General features: G+C 36.8%; 1 protein-coding gene across 3 annotated transcripts in view; it reads left to right on the top strand.

The window, feature by feature from the left end:
- The window catches only part of VPS54 (VPS54 subunit of GARP complex), an 83,175-nt gene that overhangs the window by 20,258 nt on the left and 40,901 nt on the right, over positions 1 to 22,016 (top strand). For all 3 annotated transcript variants that reach the window (XM_020985450.2, XM_020985448.2, XM_020985449.2), the window contains exons 4-8: positions 971 to 1,049; positions 1,994 to 2,028; positions 7,613 to 7,744; positions 13,145 to 13,530; positions 21,123 to 21,249. In XM_020985450.2, coding sequence (XP_020841109.1) covers positions 971 to 1,049; positions 1,994 to 2,028; positions 7,613 to 7,744; positions 13,145 to 13,530; positions 21,123 to 21,249 — 759 coding nt within the window. The remainder of the gene's footprint in view (positions 1 to 970; positions 1,050 to 1,993; positions 2,029 to 7,612; positions 7,745 to 13,144; positions 13,531 to 21,122; positions 21,250 to 22,016) is intronic.

Below are 22,016 nucleotides of genomic sequence, written 5' to 3'. Positions count from 1 at the left end.
AGATTTCATCATTAAATAATATCTGACATTTATGTAGCAGTTATTATTTTATAGTTCTTTCTCATCCATTATTTTATCCTCACAATAGCTCTGTTGATAGTTAAAATATTTTCTCTATTTTTATTAATGAGGAATCACTTGTAGAAAGGTTATTTGCTTCATGTCATTAAATGAGTTAGTGACAGGTGAGAGTAGAACCCAGAGCTCCTGACTCATTGTCCAATACTTTTTCCTATGCTAGACTGCCCCTTTGTGGACAGTGCGTCAGATTTTCAACTCCCGTACTGCACACATCCCCTAGAATGACAGACATGCTAGTGGTAGTTCCTGATCCTTCTGACCTGGAATTAGATTAAGATTTTATGTTAGCACATAAGATTTAATAGTAATATGCAGATTCTATCTGAATTTAATACATACGCTTTCAAATGTCAGTGCTGCATCTTTAAAAAAATAATCTTTTATTCTCCCTTATCAGGAATTTAGATGAGCATTTCTTATATGCCTCGCTTCTTTTTTTTTTTGTTCAGATTCCACAGTTTTATTAAATATGTCAAGTGGATTGACCATTAGCATATGATCTTGCTGCAGCAATGTTTGGTAATAACAATAATGCACATTTATATAGTACTTTAAGATATACAACATGATTTCTTCACAATTCAATTTTATAGGCAGTGAAACAGATAGAGAAATTGATTTGTCCCAGGTTCACACAACTAATAAGTGACAAAGGCAGAATTTGAACCCAAGGCTCTAAACTCCTTGTTTAGTGTTATTTCGCATGTACCACACATAAATACACTTTTGAGTTAGTTGTATTCCTAAGTGTTGAGACTAATGACAAAAGTTGGAAAATTGGGGGGGGTATGCTATACTAGCATATATTGAAAAATTTTTATGATTTGAAAACTCACATTATCTTCTGGTAGTAATGGCAACATACTGTCTTGATTTTTTTTTTTAATAGAGAGAGAAGATTCATGAGAGATGCAAGACTATTTGTCCTCCAAAAGATACCTTTGATAGGACTCTCTTACATACTCATGGTATGATACATATTTTAAGATCATATAATATAGTACTTAGAGTGAAGTAAGAACTTAATATACTTGATTGAATGAATGAAAAAAGTAACATTAATTTGGATTTATTGTCTCTATAAGAATAAGTATATCCTACTTCCTAGTAACATTTTTGTATTTTATTACAATGATAACTGTAAAAAGTATTTTTAACAAGATCTCTTCCTTCTCCTCCCCTATTCCAATATGTCTGTTTGATGGTAGTAGCCTTGGCAAGGAAGAGTGTTATTTTCTTAATTCATCTAGTCTTTAGATTAAAGCCTTTTTAAAAATCTTTTGTTGTTGCTAGATTTTGAATTTGTATTTTTATTTTTTTAATTTTTTTGGTGAGGGCAATTGGGGTTAAGTGACTTCCCTGGAGTCACACAGCTAGTGCGTGTTATGTGTCTGAGGCTGGATTTGAACTCCAGTCCTCCTGACTTCAGGGCCAGTGCTCTATCCATTGTGCAACCTAGCTGCCCCGAATTTGTATTTTTTTAAACATAGTTTCTCTGCTGTATTTTCTGCCTTCCATAGGATTGTGTTAAAGTTTATATAAGTTTGTTATAACTACCAAATAGACCAGATTTAATCTCACTAATATTCACTTTATATTCATTTGACCATTATAAAACATTTTGCTTTCTCTAGTAAAATACACATGTAACGTAAATGTTTCTTTTTTTTCTTTAACATAAATTATTCTTATGGCAACTGCACAATTAATGAAAACTGATCTTGAAACACACAACATTTCCTGTTCAGTACTTAGCACAGTGCTGGTCATACAGGAACCAAAAAAAAAGAGTGACAAATGTACAAATGTAGAGGTAGTTATTGTGTTGTGGTCCCCTAGTTACAAGAAGTTTTGTTTAAGGCTACAATGAAATAAAAGGCTTTCATCACACATTTTTTTCTTTTTCTTGCAGATAAATCCAGGACAGATCTGGACCAAGTACCTAAGGTACTTTAGAGAAAAGCTGCCTTTCAGTTTTTCAGAATTTTGTCTTCCAAGAATAGCTCACCCTGAGTTCCCTCCTCATGGGATCATAGATCTAGAGCTGTAAGGAAAATCGGAAGTCACGTAGTCCAACCCCCTCATTTTACTGATGAGGAAACCAAGGCCCAAGGAGGTTAATCAACTTGTCATTAAGCCTCATGAAAAATCAAAAATTAAGAAAGTTATCTGTGTAGTTTCTAGTTACTTTTTTTTTATCTCTATATTAGTTCAGGGGAAAAGTTTGGTGAAAGAAAATTTGAAGAGGTAGGGATAATTTTCATTTGGTGATGGTGCAGGGTAGAGGAGTCAGGAAAAGCTTCATTGAAGAAGGTCGTACCTGAGTTGGACTTTCAAGGAAGGGAAAGACTTTAATGTGTAGAGATGAGGCAGGCTTATAGAAGAAGTCAGTTCAGGGTTTGAGCAAATGCCTGTTTTGCTTGTGAGAAGAGGCAGGATGAAAACCTAGGAAGAAGTCAGTCCAGTTTGGCAGGAATATAGAATATAGGAAGGGAGAACAGATGTGACAAAAATGGAAAGGTAGGTTAGAATCAGATTGTGAAGGACCTTTAATACTAGGGTAAGAAATTCTTATTTTATTGTGTAGGTAATAATAAATAGCCACTGAACATTTCTGAATAGAGGAATGGTATGATTAGAAAAGCCCATTAGGAATATTACTCTGAAAGTGTGTTAAGGATGGATTGGAGAGGACAGAGACTTGAGGTAGGAAGTATAATAAGGAAGTTACCACAGAAAGTCAGGCAAGAGATAATGAGGGCCTGAACTAGAGTGATCACAATGGAAATAGGTAGATATGTTCTAACCCCCTATATATATCCCTTAAGGGTCTGTCTTAGGCCAGCTTGCTTTTTTTCCCACCATATCTTTTCTCTTGGTGACATCAGCAGCTCTCATAGGTTCAGTTTTCATCTCTATGTGGAGACTCCCAGATGTGCCAATTGGGCATCTTCAACTAGATGGCATTCATCCTAAACAATTCATTGTCTGACCACCTAGCCACAAACACACTGTTCTTTCTTAACTTCCCTGTTTTGTTTTGTTTTTTCAAGTGCATTATTATCCTTCTAGTCATTCAGGTTTGTAACCTCATTGTCATCTTCAACTCTTCTGTTTCCTTCACCTGATTCTCACACATCTAATGCATTGCCACAGCATCTTTCATGTCAATCATTTGCTCTCCATTCACATGGCCCCTATCCTAGTGGAATATTAATTAGCAGCCCACTTAAACTTTCTGCTTCATATCTCTCCCATTTCAGATCCATCCTCAATATAGCTTCCAAATTGATAGTCTTTTTTCCCCCCAGAATGTTTTATTAATTTATTTTGAATTATCAACAATCACTTCTATAAGCTTTTGCGTTTTAAATTTTTCTCCCCCTCCCTCCGTACCTCCTCCCCCAAGATGGCGCACAATCTAATACAGGCTATACATATACATTCCTATTAAACATATTTTCACATTAGTGATGTTGTAATAAGAATTATAACTAATAGGAGGAACCACCAGAAAGAGAAAACAAAACACAACAGAATAAAAATAAATAGCAAATAGTATGCTTCGATCTGGGTTCGAACTCCATAGTTCTTTCTCTGGATGTGGATAGCATTTTCCATCATGAGGCTTTTGGAGATGTCTTAGATCCTTGTATAGCTGAGAGGGAGTTAAGTCTGTCAAAGTCAGTCATCACTCAATGTGGTTGTTACTGTGTACAGCACTCTCCTTACATCACTCTTACATCTGCTTACATCACTCAGCATCAAACCATACAAGTCTTTCCAGGTTTATCTAAAATCTGCCTGTTCATCATTCCTTATAGCACAACAGTATTCCATTACATTCATATATCACATTCACAGTTATGATTACTATCTGTGTCTTTCTGTCTCTCCCCCCCCATTTATGCTTTTCTTTCTCCTTTCCCTTCCTCACTAGTGGTTTGCTTTTGACCACCGCCTCTCTCAGTCTACCTCCCTTCTCCTAGACCCCTCCTTTTTCTTTCCCCTTTTCTCTCCTACTGCCTATAGGGCATGTTAGATTTCTATACCTAACTGATTATGTTATTCCCTTCTTGAGCCAAATCTGATGAGAGTAAGATTCAGACAATGCTCATCTTCCTTCCTTCTTTCCCTCTGCTGTAATAGGTTTTTATGCCTTTTCTTGTGGTGTAATTTACCCTTGTCTGCCTCCTCCATTCCTTTTCTCTCAGTACATTTTCTTAGTTAGATCAGATTAATTCACTTACTTGGATCCATGTAACCCACTTGATTAGATTTTTTTCATCATTACATCAAAGTCAATTTATACTCACCCCCTTTATGTATACCCCTTTAACATGGCATTATAACAGTACAGGTCTCAAGAGTTACAAGTGTCATCTTCCCTTGTAGGGATGTAAACAGTTTGCCCTTATTAATATCATGTTGTTTCTTTCTGTCCCATTTATCTTTTTATGTCTTTCTTGAGTCTTGTATTTGAAGATCAATTTTCTGTTGAGCTCTGGTCTTTTTATCAGGAAGGTATGGAAGTCCCCTATTTCGGTGAATATCCATCTCTTCCCCTGAAAGGTCATGCTTATTTTTGCTGGGTAGTTGATCCTTGGTTGTAATCCAAGCTCCCTTGCCTTACGGAATATTATATTCCATGCCCTATGGTCTTTTAATGTAGAAGCTGCAAGGTCCTGTGTAATCCTGACTGTGGTTCCATGATATTTAAATTGTTTCTTTCTGGCTGCTTGCAGTATTTTCTCTTTGACCTGGTAATTTTGGAATTTGGCTACTATATTCCTTGGTGTTTTCAATTTGGGATCTCTTTCAGGAGGTGATCAGTGGATTCTTTCTATGGCTATTTTACCTCTGGTTCTAGGACCTCAGGGCAGTTTTCCTATATGATTTCCTGAAAGATACTGTCCAGGCTCTTTTTTTCATTGTGATTCTCAGGTAGACCAATAATTTTTAAATTCTCTCTCCTGGATTGATTTTCCAGGTTAGTTGTTTTACCAATGAGATGTTTTACATTTTCATCTATTTTTTCATTCTTTTGTTTTTGTTTGACTGATTCTTGCTCTCTCATAGAGTCATTAGCTTCCATTTGCTCAATTCTAATTTTTAACAAATTGTTTTTCTATTAGATTTTGTACCTCTTCCCATTTGGCCAATTGTATTTTTTAGGGACTTGTTTTCTTCAGTGTACTTTTTTTCCAGTTGGCCAATTATATTGTTTAAGGACTTGTTTTCTACAGTTAATTTTTGTCCTTCCTTTTCTAAGCTGTTGACTCTCTCTTGCATACCTCTCATTTCTTTACCCATTTTTTCTTCCACCTCTTTCATTTGACTTTTAAAATCCTTCTTGAGCTCTTCTAAGAAGGCTTGTTGGGCTTCAGAGCAGTTCATATTCCCTTTTGAGGTTGCAGATGTAGGTTTGTTGACAGTGTTGTCCTCCTCAGAATTTCTGCCTTGATCTCCACTCTTCCCATAATAAGAATCTATCGTACGTTTCTTTCTGCTCATGGTGTTTGCTTATTTCCTTTTAAAGAGATTGGGCTCTGCTACTGGGGAACAGAGGGCACTGACCCAAGCTTCTTGTGTTGGGAGCCTAGGGCCTGGTTGATGGCTTTGTGTGCTGGGGCCTCCAGTGTTGGCAGTTGGAGGCTGTAGTATTCTGGCAGCTTCCCTGGTATTGGGCTGGAATCAGCAACACTGGAATTCTAGGGGTAGGATTGGGTAGTGTGGCTCCTGGAGATTTCCTGCTCACCCAGGCTTTTCCTTCCTTTTGCTTTCTTCCATCTTTTTCAGATGGATGTTGTAGGGTGTTTATCCACCTGGGGCCCCTTGGAGCACTGCTTCCCTTAGTTTTGCGGAGGCAGTGGGAGAGCCGGTTGCTGTAGAATGCTGAGGCACCTGGTAGTTTTCTGAGCTGGTTTCCACCAGTTCCCCTGCCCTCAATGAGGCACTGGGTGTCCAGTTGTTGGTGTTTGCCTGCTCCACCACCTGGGCTTCAGGATCTCCTCCTGGTATGCTGAGGTGGGGCTTTCCACTAACTTGCTGGAATGCCTCCCATTCTGTACTGCTTCCCTTCCCACAAGGGTAAGAGGGGCCTTTCCAGTTAACCTCTCAAGCTACCTGGGCTACTGTACTGCTGTACCCGCCATCTTTCTTCTGCTTCAGCTGTTCCAGGTTTTTTCCTGGAGTGATATTTTCTGGGCTTTCAGGGGTTAATAAGGGAGGATAAGACAGACTCACCTCTTACTCTGCCATCTTTGTTCCCAGAAGCCGAAGCCCACAAATTGGTAATCTTTTTTTTAAGGCAGTTGGGGTTAAGTGACTTGCCCATGGTTGCCCATGGTCACACAGCTAGTAAGTGTTAAGTGTTTGGTCTGAGGTCGGTTTTGAACTCAAGTCCTCCTGACTTCAGGGCGGTTGTTCTATCCACTGCGCCACCCAGCTGACCCCCACATTGGTAGTCTTAAAGCAGAGCTCTGACTATGTCATTTCCCTGATCAAGAAATGTTGAAGTAAAACTCCCTGTTGTATATAAGATAAAACACAAGCCTCTGTAGGGCATTCAGACCCCTGACAGACTGTCTCCAGCCTATCTTTCCATATTTATCTGATATTATTCCTCTTCACATATAAAACTGTTTCTGTCATACTAGCCTACTTGTTTTATGTTTGTGGTATTTCATATATGATATTTTATCTGCCTCTGTGGCTTTGCACAAGCTGTTTCCTTGTATGTCTGGAATGCCTTCCCTTTTCCACTTCCACCCTGCGTAATCCCTAGCTCCTTCCAAAGCTTAGCTCAGTTGCCAATTCCCACTATACCTTTCCTGATTCCCCTCAGTGGTTAGTGCCTTGACCAAAAAAAATCATTTGTGTTTGCGTTATATGTGGGTTTTATTGATTTACCAGTATATATTGTTTCCTTCCTATAGCATGTAAGCTCGCTGTGGTCAAGAAAGATTTAATTCTTGTTTTGTTTTTGTTAATCTTGAGGACCTACCACGATACCTTGTACATAGGAGATGCTGAGTTGTACTTGTTGAATGAATGAAAAAAAAGATGAGTTTAATTTTGGAAAGTTTAAATTTGAGGTGCCAGCAGGACATCTAGATAGAGATAGCCAAAAGGCAGTCGGGATTTTGGCTATCTCTCTTCAAAGATGTCCTTTGTCCTTTGGATACAGATAACTATCCATACTTTCTGAGTGACTTCCCTACCTAGCAGATAAGAATTCTCTAGGGGTAATGCGAGAGGAAAGACTAAAGAAATGGCAAGGAGCCCATACTTTCACATTGGCCTGCAATAGAGGGAGTGTGATCCTATCCATTCCGCTGCCCCATACCAAGTGGTTTGATTAGATGTGTATTAATAATTTGGAATCTTAAATCATACATCCTTTTAATTTGCTTATGCTATTCATATGTAGTGTCTTACAGATTTATTACTCATAGTCTTATGAACGCTTGAAGGGATATGAAAAGTAAAGTGCTTGTGAGAGATTGAGACAGTTTTTTTTTTCTTTTAGATTTTTTTGAAACCAGATTTTGCCTTGGAAGATCCCTTAACATTTAATTCAGTTTTACCATGGTCTCACTTTAATACTGCTGGGGGAAAAGGAAATCGTGATGCAGCATCCTCAAAGTTGCTTCAAGAAAAGGTAAATTCTCATCATGAGATTATTCACTGTAACTTTTGAAAGTCATATACAAAACTCCATTTTTAAAGAGTGGCATCATTTCTTTGTAAGAATATAATTAGTTTTAAGTATTTCTTTTAATGTTTTCAACCTCACTGTTTTTATGTTTTAATGCTTTAACCTCACTGTTAGTAATTATTAAGCCTACAAACGACTAAGAAAACAATAAAATCTTTTCTCCTCTATAAAGGAGTTTATAAACTATATTGGTGGAAGGAAAATTTATTGTTCAAGACTACTTCCCCTCATATTTATGAAAATTTTCATTTGAAGCTCTATATTACATAGAATAAACATTGCCTTTTTAGTATGAGCAAAAATAACAGCTTAGAAAGTTACTTAAGTTGTCATTTAAATGACAAGTGAAATAGGATTTTGGCTCATTGTCTTTTCTTTAAGTTGCTGGAAGGCAGTGTAGTATAATAAAAATAGTGGAGTCAGGAGAACTGGGTTGGATTCTTGACTTTTTTTTTTAAGGCAGTTGGGGTTAAGTGACTTGCCCAGGGTCAGACAGCTAGTAGGTGTCAAATGTTTGGTCTGAGGTCAGATTTGAACTCAGGTCCTTCTGACTTCAGGACCAGTGCTCTATCCACTCTGCCACCTAGCTGCCCCGAATCTTGACTTTTAACACTTACCTTGGGCAAATCATTTCACCTTTTGAGCCTTATTTTCCTCATTGGTAAAATGAGGACAGTTATAATTGTACCTCCTATCTTGGAAGTGTGAAGAAAATGCTTGGTAAACTTAACTCACTATATAAATATGTTAGTCTTATTAAATATTTTTTTTTCATAAATGTCTCATTAAACCATGAAATGGCAATTTATAATCTCTGATCATAAATATTTTCCTGTTCAGTCCACAAAAGTGGTTATTTTGAAGGAAAACTTTTTATTGTTAAAAAAAAATACATTAATTTAATTTTAGCCTTTTTTGTGCTTAGTCTTATTGGCCAGCATCTTTTCTTTAAAACTTAATAGAGTAAATATGGGTAGATATTTGCATACACTGATTTGATTGTACCACAAATTATTAAGTAGTTTAAATTGGCATTTGAGGTTTGGCTGTTTATACTTTGAAGTACTTCACTTCAAACTCATGTTCGTTATTTCTAGAATACATGTCCTTTAAAATTATAATAGGAAATAAAGATCTGCAGTTTGATCAGACTGTACTAAAGATATTAGTATTTGGTTCCTGTTCTTTTTCTGCCACTCAGGCAAGAACATTCATAGTGTTAGATAGTGAGTCTTTATCTGCGAAGAAAATGCTTTGCTTTACTCTCTAGTGACACCTTATGGCAAACTGAGAGCATAACCCTGACAAGCTTTCCAGTAAGTCTGAGTCCTCAACAATGAACTTTTGTTGTTACAGAAGAAAAGGGGAAAAGATCAGAGAAGATTCCTTTTCTCATATATCATACCAAAGAGCCTCTCTTCCCTTTACCAGCAGTCCTACTTTGAAAAAGACTAGTTCTTTTAAATATGTTTAACATGATTGTATGTGTATAACTTTTATCATCTAGCTTGCTGTCTTGAGGGGGAGGGGAAGGAGGCAGAAAAATTTGGGACTAAAAATTTTACAAAAATAAATGTTCTTTTTTTTTTTGGTGAGGCAGTTGGGGTTAAGTGACTTGCCCGAGGTCACATAGCTAGTGTGTGTTGTTTCTGAGGTCAAATTTGAACTCAGGTTCTCCTGACTCCAAGGTTGGTGCTCTATCCACTGCGCCACCTAGCTGCCCCTACAAAAATAAATATTGAAAACTATCTTTACATGTAATTGGAAAAAAAATACTGTTAAGGAGAAATAAGACTAATTCCTTTGCTATATGTTCATTTTAAAGTGTGGATTTAAAGATGGAAAGGATTAGTGACGTTTTGAGATGATCCAGGCCCACTATACCATGCTTGAACTCTCCAAAGGAAAGATAAAATCCCCTTTAAATTTTTCTTAAGGAACTAATTTTTAAACATCTTTAAAAGAAAATAGGAAGCTATCTAAACATTTTAACTCATAAGGGGAACATTTATAAATTCTATTTTAGGAGGTATTTATTGGGGTAGGTGCCATTTTCATTTGTTAATGTGTCTTTAAGTAGGCTCAGGATTGCCTCAGTATTGAGAGAAAGATTTAAGCAACTAGTTGTGAGCAAGAGTGGGATGTATAGGATTATAGCATATTTAAGGGAATATGCATGGTTAGAAAATAGCAAACATTGAAGTGTTCTTGCTTATGGAGATTAGAATTTATTTGGTTATGCAAAATACTTAAGTAATTAAAGTTTGGTTGTGATTGGAATAAAATATCACATGTAAATTGGCTTGGGGGGCATTTTTTTATTATAAAGTTTTTAAAATCTCAAGTTGAAAATGAGACAGAATTTGAGCAAACTGAAAATAAAATTAATTGTAAGAATAGAGAATTCTTTCCGATCTTAGTGATCCATGAGGAAAAGCTTATTGTTTCATTGAAAATATTCTACACATTTGTAATTGGAATGATGTTGTTAACATGTAATTGAGACAGTAAGATCATAAAAGGAAGTTAATGGTGTCTTCCCCTCTCTCTTAGGATCATAGATGTAGAGCTGGAAGGGACCTCAGGTAGGCCATCGAGTCCAACCCCCTCCTTTTACAGATGAGGAAACTGAGGCCTAGGGAGGTTAAGTGATGTTCCAAAGTCACAAGGTAGTTATTCTGCATCCCCTGGAATTGGAGGACTCAATTCATTGGACATTTAAGTGTTTACTGTGTGCAAAGCACTGATAATACAGACTTGAAGAACATAATTCTGGCAGCAGTTAGGTGGCACAGTGGATAGAGCAGCAACCCTGAAGTCAGGAGGACCTGGGTTCAAATCCGGCCTCAGACCAAACACTTGACACTTACTAGCTGTGTGACCCTGGGCAAGTCACTTAACCTCAAGTGCCTAAAAAAAAAAAAGAAAAAGAAAAAAAAGGAACATAGTTCTAATGAGGGGTATAAGATATATATGTAAATAATATCATTTGGAATGTGATAATTGTATAAGGAAGGTCAGAAGAAATGAGATATTCAATAGAAAGAAAGATTACTTCTAGCTGGTGTTTGTGAGGAGAACTAGCAAAAGCTTTGTGGAGCAGGTGGTACCTAAACAGGGGCTTGAAGGAAGAGGGAGATTTCAGTAGGCTTAGTATTAGATCCGGGAGTCTTTTCTGTTGTGGTCTTTGCTCCTTCTTTCTTTTTGTAATCTTAGATTCACATTTAGGTCCTACTATCTGTGTTCATGGTTGATATATTCCTATAGTCTGGTTGCAAGGACTTTTTTTTTATTATTTCCCTGCTTGTGGGACTTCAAGGATAAGTCTGCTGTTAACCCTTCATAATATCCCCTTATCTTCTAACAAAGTCCATAATCCACCATAGAGAATAGCATCAAATTTAGTATGTACCCTCTCAATATCGCGAAACCCTCTTTCTTCATAAATGGAAGCCCTTCTACTCTGCCATTAGTAATTCTCATCTGCTAAATGATAAATCACAGAATCTGAGTTGGAGGGGACCTCAAAGTCAGTCTGGCTCACCTCATTCTTGAACGATAATACCTCTTAAATGTACTCAGTAGATGATTAGCCTTTGCTTGAAAACTTCTAGTGCAGGGACACTCTCCCAACGCAGCTCATTCCCTTTCTGGAGGGCTCTAATCTTTGGGAAGTTTTTCCTAGCATCAAGCCTGTGTTTGCTCTGTTGCAACTGCTACGAATTGCTCCTGCTCCTGCCCAATGAAGTCAGGCATGATAAGGCCACAGGAGGTAGCATGGCATATAGTAGGAAGTGTTAGTCAGGAGACAACTGGGTTTAAATCCTGCCCATGACATTTATTAGCTATGTGACCATTGGCTCATTTAATATTTTTGAGGCACAGTTTCCTCGTCTATAAAGTAGAGATAATAATAAGCTACCTTAGAGGGTTGCAAATGAGGGTATGTAGAAAGTATTTTGCACATCTTAAATCACTATGTAAATATAATTGTTATTAATAGTATTATTGTGTGCACATCTGAGCTTTTTAAATCCTTGTAGGACAGCTACCTTGTTTTCCCTGACTTTTGTTTTCTCCAGACTAAGTATCCTAGTCAGTGGGTTCTTATATGGCATGAATTTAAAGCCCATTGACGTCTTGGTTACTCTTTCCTGGATGATCAGCAGCTTACTGGTGTTCTTTCTAAAATGAAACTGAACCTAGACCTGAATGCAGTCCTCCAGATGTAGTCTGACCAGGACAGAATGCAACAGCGTTGTCATCTCACTCATTCTAGAAGTGGTACCTCTTGTAATTCAGCCTAAAATTTCTTTAGTTTTCTTGGTTCCTGCGTCTTCCTTTTGAGTTGTATTGTATTTGCTGTCCACTGAAACTCCCAGATTTTTTTTTAAAATTAATTGCTCTCTAGTTATGTTTCCCTCATCTTGTACTCATAGATTTTTTTTTATTCCAAGACTTTGTATTTCCCTCTACTAAATATCATCTTATTAGATTCCACACAGTGTTCTAGCTTGTCAAGATCTTAATGAATGCTAACTGCCATTTAATGTGTTGGCTTTGCGTCATCTGCAGGTTTGACAAGCGTGCTATCTCTGTCTTTATCCGAGGTGTTGATAAAAATATTAAAGAAGAGGTGACCAAGCATAGATCTCTAGTCATACTTAACTGAGAAAATAGAAATCATTTGCAAGAGCTCCCTCTTCTTCCTTTTTCTACACCTCAGGATCCTCAATGGAGAGATCCAATTTAGAGGTGGCGATAATGGTAGTAACTAAAGCTATGTGATTGGGTGAGATTATTGAAGAAGAGAGTGTAGGCAGACAAGAGTAGAGGACAAAATGTTGGAGGGCATACACGCTGGAAGAAGAGTCAGAGAAGCAGAAAGAGCCAATATCAAAAGAGACGTAAGGAGAGGTAGGAGATAATCAGTTTTGAGTAATATACCTGAAGACAAGTGGGAGAGAGCATCCAAATGCAGGAGATGAGTAATCCTGTCCTGTGTAACAGAAAGATATTGGATTTGGCAGTGATCATTGGTGACTGTGGAAGGAATAACTTGGGTCGCACGGTGGGCGTACAGTGCTAGGGGGTGGTAAAGGTGAAGTCAGTAGGATTACAGCTTCTTTTACTTTTCCTAACTAGTTGTTTTGGTTTTGGTTTGTTTTTTTTTTTTGGTCCACATAAAGGATGCTACAATCAGGAGAGTACCTGATCTAGTGCTCTTACAGATCTGCCCATGTGATTGTTGTGGCTTCTGTATTGATTTTGGCTTGCAAGAAATGCACACATTAGGAAGTTTGTACTTGATTGATTATGATTTTTTCCCCCTCCTTTCTTAAGCTGAGCCATTATCTGGATATTGTGGAAGTAAACATTGCTCATCAGATCTCTCTACGTTCAGAAGCATTTTTTCATGCAATGACCTCTCAGCATGAATTGCAGGACTACCTCAAGAAAACTTCCCAGGCTGTAAAAATGCTTCGAGATAAAATTGCACAGATCGATAAAGTAATGTGTGAAGGATCTCTGCACATTTTAAGACTGGCACTTACCAGAAATAACTGTGTAAAAGTGTACAATAAACTGAAGTTAATGGCCACTGTGCACCAGACTCAGCCTACAGTACAGGTGTTGTTATCCACTTCTGAATATGTTGGAGCCTTGGACTTAATAGCAACAACCCAGGAGGTTCTACAGCAGGAACTTCAGGGCATTCATAGTTTCCGGTATGTACTCAGTAATGCATTAGAAATAATGTCATGTGGTTTGTATTAAAATGTTCATTTGAAACATTTAAAATATGTTTATAATTAAATGGGGGGGGAAAGCTTGCCCTTTCCTGGTATTTAGTAGTGTTTTCAAGTTTTTAATGTTAATAGTAGTAGTTTTAGTAACAAGCTAAAAGTCTGTATATTACAGGGACATTTGGATAAAGGCATGAAACTAAACTAATTGAATAAATTAATATTTGTAGCTGGCTGTTTGTAACTTAATTATGCAGTTATTTTTTGTGACTTGAAAACAGTTTGTTAAGGATAATTTAAAATTTCTATTTGCTCAACTGATTTTTAAGATAACAATTTGATAATAAGATGGGGGGAAAAATCCAGACCTTCCTTATTGAGCTAGACATAGCTCAATTACTATATGTTGACCTAGGTTTGTATCAGTATGACATTTTAAAAAATCTACACTAAGGATTTCATTAATATAGGGAACTCTTAGTATAGAAATTCCTTCTACTGATGTAAAAACTTAGTGTCTGTGAGAGTTGTTTGAGGTTCTAAGAAGTCAGGTTCAAGTTTTCCTTATTCTGAGTTTAGCCCACTATCCATGTGCCACTGTCTCTCATAACTCCTTTTTTTCCCCCTTTTTTTCAGTGAGGTTGTTGGGGTTAAGTGACTTGCCTAGAGTCACACAGCTAGGAAGTATTTTGTGTCTGAGGCCGAATTTGAAGTCAGGTCCTCCTGACTCCAGGGCCAGTGCTCTATCCACTGTGCCACCTAGCTGTCTCTCATAACTCTTTATAGGAAATGAAAACAGTATTTTGATGAATATTTGATACTAGCCAAGTGTGAAATCCTGGTCTAGGGTTCTTTTGAGAATAATTAAAGAATAATTCTTTGAATATTCCTTTGAATTATTTGTTTCTTTGAAACCATTTCAACAAAGTTTAACCTTGAGCAGGGGCACTTAAGTATTTAAGTGTACTTAAGCATTAGGAATTTCAGGGTTGATGTGATCTTGCAGGGTGATGAGTTTCTGGAGACCATGATGAAGTCCAGGAGTTCAGCCAGATGGGAAATGAGATGTCTGCCCTGAGTGCCCTCCTTAAGTACTTTGTGATAATAACTTGTTAGGGCTCTTTATTTTGCTATAATCTATATTTCCTCTCAGTAAGAGATTTTTGACGAGTAGGTATGACCAGTAGAGATCTGAACACTTTACCTTTTTTGGGAGACTAGCCTTAGTACATATTTTCATGTCGTAATAGTTCATCAAGTTAAAAGGTATTATTTAAATTAATAAAATTGATTTTTAAAATAAATTTACTACTATGGTAACCCCAATTCAGAGACCATACTAGAATACCAAATTACTAAAAATACTATTACTATCGTAATAGACAGTGGACTTCAGCCTTGGATTCTGTACTGATTGCTTTCACTGATTCATAGCAAAGCTTTTAGGCAAGTAATTTGGGATTTCTTCCTTCATTTGATCATTTTTTAAAATTAAAAAAAAAATGCTGTAACAGTTCCTAGAACTTTGAATGAGTAAATCATTTAACCCTTCTTAATCTTAATAGTGTTTTGTAATACCTGACTTGAAGGATTATTGTAAGGAAAGTATTTTATAAACAGCAAAGTGCTTTATACAGAGAAGCTGTTATTAGTCCTAAAAAATTGCTATTGTCCTTTGCCACGCCACTTCCTCCAAAATCGCTGTCTGTGGAGAAAAATTGATTCCATGAGGTGTAGTGGACAGAGCTTTAGATTATTAGACAAATGTCCTGGATCCTGGGCCTCCACTAACTAACTGACCTTAGATAAGTCACTAGCTGCTTTAGGTTACAGTTTCCTCATCTGCTAAATTAAGAAATTGGACTAAATGACCTTCAAGATTCTTTTCAGCTCTACAACGTTTAATATGGGAATGTTTTATGTGTGGAGGGTGTGGACATTTTATATCTTTAAAAAAACTTACCATGTGGTGTGCTCTTCTTTTGCTATCGTTGTTTTATGTGGATTGATATTGAATTCCAAGATTTTGACATATTCTTCAATTCTTCATTGTGGAAGTGCTTTTATTATATTGAATATTAAGCATACCTATGACAAACATACTCTTTTCTCATGTTTACTGGACTCCGTACGTTTTCACTTGGATTTAAATTATATGTGTTCCCAGGCCACAGAAACATGTTGCTCTCTATCTCTTGAGTAAATTCCTTTGCCTTTCATGCCACATGTCGTGGTCTAAGATAGCATTGTAGTAGTCTTTCTCTATCTGGGAATTTCTTTAGTTCTAGAACAGTTTTGCTTCTCTCAGTGTATCAATAGATTTATTAAAATTTATCATTTCCTCTGTGGGGGTGAGATTTCTAGGCCCAGAGGAAGTAAGAAATCTCGTATAGATGTCGTACAGTTTAATGGAGATCCTCAGGTCTTACAGGTTCACCTGAACTTTTTTTTTTTACCTGAACGTCTGACAAGAGTTTTGGTATAGCCTTGGATGAAAAAATGAGTTTTATCAATAAAAATTAACTTTTCCAATATTCAGTACTATAGTCTGACAAAAGTATTTTCTTATAGCAGGGATTGTCAACTGGTTTTTGTTTGTTTTTTTTTTAAAGGGAGTGTTTTTCCAACTTCAGGGAGGCTATACTGCATTAGAGGGAAATAAGTAAAAGCCCTTCTAGCTTCCAGATTTCTCTGAAGGTTTTTTCTTGTTTTCAAAGTATCACCTAGGCTGTTTTGAAGCACTGATTTGTTCATTCTTGGTGGTGTTTTTCATTTTCAACTACTTTCCTTTGCTCTTGAGTTTGACTGATCCTGTTTTGTTGAGGGCTTGCATGATGCTTGGAACATGACTTCCTCACACCAACAACTGCTATATTTGCAATTGTCATTGATGTATGCTCTTTAAGAGCTATAGTTTTTACACGTCTCCTTGGAATAATATCCATATTAAAAAATCACAGAATTAAAAAAAAACAGCAAAAGAGAGTAATGAAATATGTGTATGGCATAAAATCTATCACTTAGCTGACAAAGAATATGCAGAAACCACCTCAGTCTAATTTCATATGGTCAGTGATCTTATATTCTGAAGTAGCCTAGTAGCAGTAGAAATACACATACATAACCATTGCTTTCATAAAACAAAACCACGTGAAAATTATTGCTTGTCCCAAGTAAGTCTCACATCACTGTACATTTTTGTATTTATATATTTATAGTTAGTCCATAAGCACTTGTTAAGTGCTAACTGCTAACTATGGGCCAGGCACTATACTAACGACTGGGAATACAAAGAAAGGCAAAAAGACTGTCCCTCAAGGAGCTCACATTTTAATGGGGACAACATTCAGGTCACTGTGTATATATGTACACAATGTAAAGGGGAGGTAATTTCAGAGGGAAAGCCCTAATTGGGCTAGGGTAGTGATTAAGAAAAGCTTCTTGTGGAAGGTGAGATTTGAACTGAGTCTTGAGGAAAGCTGGGAGGCAGAAGTGAGGAGGGAGAGCATTCCATGCATGGGGGACAGCCATGAAAAGGCCTGGAACGTGGAGATGGAGTGTTGTATGTAAGCATTAGCAAGAAGGCCAGTATTTCATGGATTGTAGTATATGTTGAAGGAGTAAAGTAGAACACTGGAAACAGAGGAAGAGACCTGTTTGTAAAAGACTTAAGCAGATTTTACATTGGATCCTGGAGGTAATAGAGATCCATTAGTGTTTATTAACTCTGTGTGTGTGTGTGTGTGTGTGTGTGTGTGTGTGTGTGTGTGTGAGTGACCTGCCCGTTAGAAACTTGTGCACCTAAGTGATGGACCAGAATCGGGAGAGACGTGAGGCACTCCCCTCTCTCCACATAGTCCAGCTGTACTGGACTACTTGTGGTTCCTCAGACTTGATGTTCTTATCTACCATCTCCACACCGTTGCGATGGCTGTCCTTTGTGCTAAGAATTCTCTCTCCTCTCACACGTCTTTCTTTTAAAATCCCTGACTTTCTTCAAGACTGAGTTCAGTTACTACCTTCTCTGCAGAATGCCTTTTCTCATCATCTTAGCTACTAGTGCCTTTCTCTCTAAGATTATCCTCTGTATACTCATATGTGTCTATTTATTTACATTGTCTCCTCCATTAGAAAGTAAACAACTAGAGGACAGAGGCTGTTTTTGATTTTTTTTTAATTATCCACAGATCTTAGTATGATGTTTTTATCACAGAGATTCTAATGAATTTTTGGTGATTGGTTGACTTAAATTAACAAGATTTTCTAGCTTGTTTCAAACGTTTGTTCTTCCAGAGTTGTTGAGTGCTGCAAGTCTCTCAGTAGGTATAGATTTTTAGAATGTAATGATATGGAAATGGGATAATTAGGTTTACAGATCTACATTGTAGAAACAGTATTATCTTTTTATAAGTGTGAAGCAAAATATCATTTTGTCATTTTTCCCACATGCTGCTGGGAGCATTATTATTATCAATCTGACCAATGCTTTTTTCTTTCTCTTTTTTTTTTTTTGGCCATTAATTGGGGAAGAATTTTAACAGATTATTCATATGATTCATTGGTGGCGTGATCACATTCTCCACTTTCTTTCAAACATTTATTAACTGGAAGTCATATGCTTCAAGATAAATATGTATTCAGGATAAGAAATAGAATCATCTCAGTTTGTTAAGTAAAAGGCCCAAGGTTTTCTAAAATATTACTTTGTTTCAATGGAGAGGAAAAAAGAGAAAAATAAAGAACATCACATTTTAAAACTTATGTCATCTTTCATTCTCTCCTTATTTGCTTCAGTCTGAGGAAAAGATAGCCCTTCTGGCTGAGAGCAGCTTCTTCATTTGTGTCTTTGATTGCACCCTTTGCACTCCTCTCTCTTCTAGCTGTCCCAGAAATTTGCCCCCTCAGTTATTTCTTTTCATCTTCAGTCTTTAATTATTCACTTATTCCTTCACAATAGCTTACAGAAATTCCCAGGTCTTAGCCATCCTAATCCATGCCCTCCACCTCAAAAGCTCCTTCATTTTGACCTGACATCCGATAAAGATATTCTCTGTCTATATCTCTGCTCTACTTTATAATCCAGACTCAAAAAAGGATTTGTTGGCATTTAGTACTCCCATTTACTCATCTCTGAACCCTTTACAATCTGCAGCCTACCACTTGACTCATTAAAATTGCTTCCTTCATGGTAACCAGAGGCCCCCTCAGTTTCTGAGTTAGTCCAGGTTGGGACCTTAGGGAGCAGACATACTGTCCTACTTTCTGGTGCTTGCTGTTAGGTTAGCTGTGGGTGGTAGTGAGTAGTGGGCCAGCATAGAGGGGCAGGAAGGACTTGGACTTCTGCCTCATACCAGCGTGTACCCATTGTCAAGTCACTTAACCTCCCAGCCCACTTTTTAATACTAAATTTCAGAAAATTTGTCAAATTACATTGATCTCCATTAGAAGGTCATTGCACTGATGAAATCACAGGAAAAAGTTAATTGATAGTAGGAAAAAACACACAAATACAATAGGGAATGTATCTGTGGACCCACTTTGCCAGGTACCCAAGTGGCAGATCTCCAGCTCAGAGCTGCAGCCTGCTTTTTAGGGCTACCCTGGTTTTATGCTTAAGGGAGGCAAAGGGAAATGGAACTTTTTCATATACATTAACTGAAAGTAAACAGACCCCCAAGCACTTTTCAAATATTCCAGATCATTAATAACCCAGATCAGGATATCCTTTGTGTCCTTCCTTCATTCTGTAGGAGAAGGGACCTCATATGGCTGCTAGACTATATCAACTGATAAATGTGGTAGCTTTTTTTCAGTCCTCATCCTACTTTGTGACCTCTCTGCTTTTGACACTTGATTATCACATTCTCCACGGATACACTCTCTTCCCGTGCTATTGTGACATTGTTCTCTTGGTTGTCTTCTTAGGCTCTTCTAAATTGTCATCCCTCTCTCATCACTCAAAACTGTCTTATATCTTAACCTTCTTCTGTCTCTACACTATGTCTTCATGAACCCTTCTACTGCTACTACATATACTTCCTTTGAATCCATTATATATTGGATACAAAGTGTGTATATGTATATGTGTATGTGTGTATACATTAATGTAGACATATTTATACATACATGTACATGCCACAAATAGTGTATTTACTTACGTGTAAGCATTCTGTAATAGATACTAAATAAATGCTCATTGAGCGATTCATGATCAGCTCATATAGGTTCACCTGCCATTTCTAAGCAGATAGTTCCCAAATTTGTGTATCTGGTCCTGTATCTCCAACCGCCTACCTTCTAGATGTATCTGTTTACATGTATATTTAGGTAGTATTTCAAACTCAACATAGTCAAGAACCAAAGTCATTAGCTTTCCTCCTAAATGTACTTCTCCTCCAAATTTTCTTTTCTTTTTTTTCTTTTTTAAGAGGGAATCCTTCTAGTTAGCCAGGTTCACAACTTCACTGTATTCTTATCTCTTTTTGTGCTCTTGACCCTGTGCCCTTGTGCTTTCTTCTATGAAATTGCCTCCTTAATCATTTTTTTCTCATCTTCATTCTCTTATTTTTAGCTACCTGCTGTATGTATCTTTTTGGGTGGCCATTTGATATCTCAAACTAGATGTATCTAAAACTTAACTCATTTTTACTCCTCCTAAATTTACCATTCCTCCAAACTTTCTCTTTCTATCTTTTCCAGTCAGCCAGGTTTACAACCTTGGAGTCATCTTTGACTATCTCCTTTACCTGGCCCTCCATAATCAACCAAATGCCAAGTCTTTTGGATGCTACCACTTAAACATTTCTCATCCATCTCCTTCTGGCTATTGCCTTGGGTCAGGCCCTAGTTATTTCACTCTGAGGCTACTGTAATATAGACTTTAAATTATTCTTTTTACTTCCATTCAAGTCTTTGCCTGCTCTACTCCATCTTCCATGTATCTGGCTAATTAATATTTCTAGGACATGGGTCTGACCATGGTGCTTACTGCTTAAGAACTTCCGTAGTTTCCTACTGTCTCTAGGATAAAATACAGACTTTTCAGCTTGGCATTAGAGACTTCCACAATCTGACTTTCATGTAGATTTACTTTATGTTACTCCCTTTCACATACTTGATGTTTCTGAAAAATTGACCTCATTTGATCTTTCATTTGTCATCTCTGACTTTTCCTGCAGTTTTCCATGCCTATTAATCCTTAGCTTCCTTTAAAACCCATCCCACTTAGCACCTCCTACACAAAGCCTTTTCTGATCCTCACATTTGGTAATGTTCTTTGCTTTTTTAGATTACCTTCTATTTTTTCATCTGTGTACATGGGCTGCCCCTTCCCCTAAAGTAGAGTGTAAGCTTCTTGAGATCATGGACACTTTGTTTTTGAATCTCCAGTGCCTAGTATATAGTGTCTTATACATAATAAACACTTAAGTGTTTTTTTCCTTCACTTTTTGCAGAATTAAATTGAGAAAACTATCTGTTGAAAAAGTTTTGCTTATTATTTTTAGGTCTCAGACTAAAAAATGCATTTTACATTTTAATGATTATTTAGATAATATCTTTGTGTTTCTTTATAGGCACCTAGGATCACAACTTTGTGAATTAGAAAAACTTATAGATAAAATGATGATTGCAGAATTTTCTACTTATTCTCATAGTGATTTAAATAGACCACTGGAAGATGACTGTCAAATTTTAGAAGAGGTATGTATTTTGAATTATAGAAGAAAAATAAAATCTTTGTTCATTAACAGTTCCTTTGCTTTTAACACATTTCTTCCAAATTAAGTCAAGCAAAAATGCTGTTTGTTCTTAATCCTTTTTACTGTATCAAAATTCATAAGCTAGTAAGTTATAATCCCAGTTTTGTTACTGACTAGTTGCTTGACCTCAGGCAAGTCACTTAACCTCTCTAATTGAATTTCTTCATTTGTAAAATTGGGGAAATGATGTCAGTTATGTTTATAGGTTCTTTTTTGACCAGCCCTGTAATTTCCTTGGTATAAAAGCTGAAGAAATTATCATGGATACCTTAAAGAGTTTTTCGGAGTAATGAGAGACTAGGTGACTTTTTCATAGGAAACATAGCTAGCATGGGGTAGAGGTGGCACTTGAACCCAAGTGGTCCTGATATTGAGGTCCTGCCTCTCTTGACTGTGTCATGTTGCCTCTAATAGTTTTTATAGATTATGCGGGTCAAATAATTTCACGTATTTGACAGTGCTTTGAAAAATAAGAATACTCTATAAATATAAGAAATTATCTAGTTGTCATGTTATTTCATTACTAATGAAAATTCTTTTTGTATGTACTTAGGCATACTCATAAACAGCTCATTTAACAATAGTTGTAGTACTATATAGTGCTTTACAGTTATTAAGATCTTTATATACCTTATTTGATTTAGTTCTTAGTACAAGTTATGAGTCCTGCAGTCTCCACTGTTTAGAATATCAGTAAGAAGCAAGAAA

This window comes from Phascolarctos cinereus, unplaced genomic scaffold, assembly GCF_003287225.1.
Source record: "Phascolarctos cinereus isolate Bilbo 61053 unplaced genomic scaffold, phaCin_HiC Scaffold_2;HRSCAF=192, whole genome shotgun sequence".
Taxonomy (NCBI): Eukaryota; Metazoa; Chordata; class Mammalia; order Diprotodontia; family Phascolarctidae; genus Phascolarctos; species Phascolarctos cinereus.
The sequence above is the reverse complement of the archived record's forward strand: the minus strand, read 5'-3'. Positions and strand labels throughout refer to the sequence as shown.